Source organism: Sander vitreus, unplaced genomic scaffold (genome assembly GCF_031162955.1).
Source record: "Sander vitreus isolate 19-12246 unplaced genomic scaffold, sanVit1 ctg403_0, whole genome shotgun sequence".
Lineage (NCBI taxonomy): Eukaryota > Metazoa > Chordata > Actinopteri > Perciformes > Percidae > Sander > Sander vitreus.
Genome location: NW_027595528.1, coordinates 741 through 5,000, shown reverse-complemented (window position 1 = coordinate 5,000; position 4,260 = coordinate 741). Strand labels below are relative to the sequence as shown.

The 4,260-nt window shown below is 40.4% G+C and overlaps 1 protein-coding gene across 1 annotated transcript in view; it reads right to left on the bottom strand.

Annotated features, from left to right (window-relative positions):
• Positions 1-2,828, bottom strand: part of LOC144513995 (corticotropin-releasing factor receptor 1-like) — a gene marked incomplete at its 5' end in the record, with an annotated part of 29,367 nt that extends 26,539 nt beyond the window's left edge. Inside the window, one exon of the mRNA XM_078245186.1 lies at positions 2,746-2,828. Within this exon, the coding sequence (XP_078101312.1) occupies positions 2,746-2,828 (83 nt within the window). The remainder of the gene's footprint in view (positions 1-2,745) is intronic.
• Between the last annotated feature and the right edge of the window lie 1,432 nt (positions 2,829-4,260).

Below are 4,260 nucleotides of genomic sequence, written 5' to 3'. Positions count from 1 at the left end.
TTCACCATCGTCATCATGAAGTCACAACAATAACTAAAGATGCCGACTCGTCGCTTTGCAGAATGTTTTGCTGTCTATTAGTTTCTCTCAGGCAGATACGAAGATTCAGAGTGAAGTGATTTGATTTGACAGTCCCCCAAACCCGCCGAGGTTAAGGGGGGGGAACAAATCACCCATATCCTTGTGTTGATATATGTGTTGATGATATTTTATATATAATATGTATTGTATGTGTTGATGATATTTTGTATATAATGTGTATTGTCCACTGGCAACTCTTCCGCCAGCTGTTATCACTGCCTGCCTCCATGACATGTGGATGACACAAAACTACCTGAAGCTGAATAGCAGCCAGACTGAGCTGCTAGTGGTTGGCTCCAAATCAGCTCTTGCTAAGATGGAACCTTTCACCCTTTCTGTAGATGGCAGCACCATCTGTTGCTCCAACCAGGTCAAGAGCTTTGGTCTCATACTGGACAATGCACTCTCATTTAGTACGCACATAAGCAGTATGTCTCAAAGTGCCTTTTTCCATCTAAGGAACATTGCACAGCTTCGCCCAGCGCTCATCCAGCAGAGTGCAGAAGTCCTTGTCAATGCATATGTGACATCTCGCCTTGACTACTGTACTTGCATCTTGTCTGGAATCCCTAATAAGCTACTCCACCGGCTCCAACTCATTCAGAATTCTGTGGCAAGGATTATAACATGCTCCAAATCCACTGACCATGTAACACCATTCCTTATGCAACTGCACTGGCTTCCAGGTGCTTACAGAATACGTTTCAAAGTCCTGCTCCTGGCATACAAGACCCTACACTTTTTGATGCAAACGCGCATGTTTTGCATTGTTTGGGCCGATCGTTTGGGGCTAACGTTAGCTCTGGTAGCTGCAATCATGTCCGATGGCAGACAGAATTGCAAAATAAAAAGCAATCCAACAGCACATTATACAATGTAAACAAAGACACGTTTTCTTGCAGCGGCCTTTATAAAATGAGCAATGGTGAAAGTTATTAAAGTCTAGTCATGTTATGAACGGAAGTGGAAGTGACTGAAGACTATGCTCTTCTTCTTCATTTTTGGTGAATTTCTGAAGCAGAAACAGCGCCACCTATAGGCCTGGAAAATGTTGAGTCTTTTACAAATGGATCCGTTTGGACGCACATTTTTTTTACACAGTTCCAGGGAAGACGGGAAAAAAAAGATCGTTTTGGTACGTGTGGACGTGGCCTCAATTACTGACTTTAAAAACAAACTTCAAACATATCTCTTCAAGATGACTTATGGACTGACTGACTGACTGACTTTTATTTTTATTTTTATTAGATGACTATAATTTTAACGATGTTTGATGATTGTTTGTTTGTGAAGTGACCTTGGGTGTCATAAAAGTATTATCATTATTACAATTATTATTGTATGTGTTGATGATATTTTGTATATAATATGTATTGTATGTGTTGATGATAATTTGTATATATAACATATATTGTATGTGTTGATGATATTTTGTATAAAATATGTATTGTATGTGTTGATGATATTTTATATATATACAGTCATGTGAAAAAATTAGGACACCCATGCTAAAGTTGACTAAAAAGAGGAATAAAAAAATCATCTTTAGGAAATTGATCTTAATGCCTTAATTAAAAAAATGAGGAAAAATTCAACCTTTAAGGACACCAATTTTCTTTGTGAATGAATAATGTATCGTAAATAAATAAATGTTCTTCCTTAAAATACAGGGGGCATAAGTCAGTACACCCCTATGTTAAATCCCCATAGAGGCAGGCAGACTTTTATTTTGAAAGGCCAGTTCTTTCATGGATCCAGGATACTATGATCCTGATAAAGTTCGCTTGGCCGCAATGCAGTTTAGAGGTGATTTATTAAACAAGAAAACAGTGGGGGTATGATGAAGGGTATGTGATGATGTGGGGGTATGGTGGAGGGTATGTGATGATGTGGGGGGTATGATGAAGAGTATGTGATGATGTGGGGTTATGGTGGAGGGTATGTGATGATGTGGAGGTATGGTGAAGAGTATGTGATGATGTGGGGGTATGGTGAAGGGTATGTGATGATGTGGGGGTATGGTGGAGGGTATGTGATGATGTGGGGGTATGGTGAAGAGTATGTGATGATGTGGGGGTATGGTGGAGGGTATGTGATGATGTGGGGGTATGGTGAAGGGTATGTGATGATGTGGGGGTATGGTGAAGAGTATGTGATGATGTGGGGTATGGTGAAGGGTATGTGATGATGTGGGGGTATGGTGAAGGGTATGTGATGATGTGGGGGTATGGTGAAGAGTATGTGATGATGTGGGGTATGGTGAAGAGTATGTGATGATGTGGGGGTATGGTGAAGAGTATGTGATGATGTGGGGGTATGGTGAAGAGTATGTGATGATGTGGGGGTATGGTGAAGGGTATGTGATGATGTGGGGGTATGGTGAAGAGTATGTGATGATGTGGGGGTATGGTGAAGGGTATGTGATTATCTTGTTTAATAAATCACCTCTAAACTGCATTTGGGTCCAAGCCTTGCTTTTTTTCTGACAAACTGTGACATAATGTGTATTGTATGTGATGATTTTTGTATGTAATATGTATTGTTTATGTTGATGATATGTTGAATAAAAACAGTATTGTATGTGTTGATATGTTGTATATAATGTGTATTGTATGTGTTGATATTTTGTATATATAATGTATTGTATGTGTTGATGATTCTCACCATGACGATGATCTCAGTGCACTGACTGTAGTTTCCTCGAGGAGCCCAGCTGCCATTAGTCTGACACTCTCTGAACACCCGGTCTGAACACACACAGGGAGTATCATGGTTAGTATTTAACATTCATGTTTAGGGTACAATGGATTCACAACTAAGCCCAGTTCGACTTGTTTTCCCCAGATGTATTAAAAGCTTGTTACTTATGAGCCGCTCTCTACCAAAGTTAGCATTTCACAGCTGCTGGAAATCATTTATAAACACAATAAATGAAAAAGGCCCCAGAATAGGACCTTGTGGTGCCCCACATTTAAAGTCCAGTTCAGAGCAAAGATTTGTGTCGAGACAAGTGTAAACTTTAGTCTCCTTTCCAAGTCTCCGGTTTGCTTTGTTCTGAAAGCTGCCATTTTCCACAAATGAGATGAGACTGTGTATCATCTGCATAAAAACGACTCTCTGGACTTCTTTTCTAACTTCAGATTTTTCTAGACTGTTCTAACTTTTTTGTAGCTAGATATCATTTGTGACGTCTTAACATATGTATGTTAAGTATGTTAAGGCTCCAGCTCCACCGCTACGTTTTCGTTTGTTTTTAAATTTTGAGCCAAAAGTGATCTCTGTGCACCAAATTTTTTTTTAAACTAACATGCCCAAACCTCATATCTCATCATCATCCTGGTATACTGGACATCAACAGGAGGCAGCGTGGAGACTCCGCCCACTGCTGGTAGTTACCATGGTAACGTTAGTAGCTTTAAGTCTCAGAGAATGAGACGTCGTGACCAATAAGACCCAATCATGAGGACAAACTTTGGCATCAGTGTCAGTGTTGCCAAAAGTCTCCGTTTGCGGCCGTTGAGACTGCAACACAACCCTGCAGATTCCAAACCAAAACAGTGTTTCCAAATGTTGTGAATGTGGTTTAGGGGCTTGGAAACACCAGAGCAGGGGGAATGAGAGGAGAAAACACCAGAGCAGGGGGAATGAGAGGAGGAAACACCAGAGCAGGGGGAATGAGAGGAGGAAACACCAGAGCAGGGGGAATGAGAGAGGGAAACGCCAGAGCAGGGGGAATGAGAGGAGGAAACACCAGAGCAGGGGGAATGAGAGAGGGAAACGCCAGAGCAGGGGGAATGAGAGGGGGGAACGTAGCAGAAGATATTCCTTTTTAAACCAAAGTGTAGAGGGGAGATGTAACCTAAATCGTTATCTTCTATTTCCTGCTGAAATGTAGAAGACACAAAGAAAGAAAAACAATGGAAATACTTAACTGAAGTATTTAAAAACTGTCCCATATTGTAAGTGAAGAATGTGAGAAGCTTTAAGCCTCAGTGTTTCTGTGTGGACTGAACTAAAGCTGATTGATTTTGTTGATCACACTGCAGCTGCTCATGTAAGATATGTTCATTTTGTGTTAGTTAAATGTTATTTTATGTAAAAAAGTGTACGTCCTGGGACACAAGACAAATCAAAGAAAGATCCTCTTAAAATGAAAAACTTTCAACTTAAAAGGGAGAG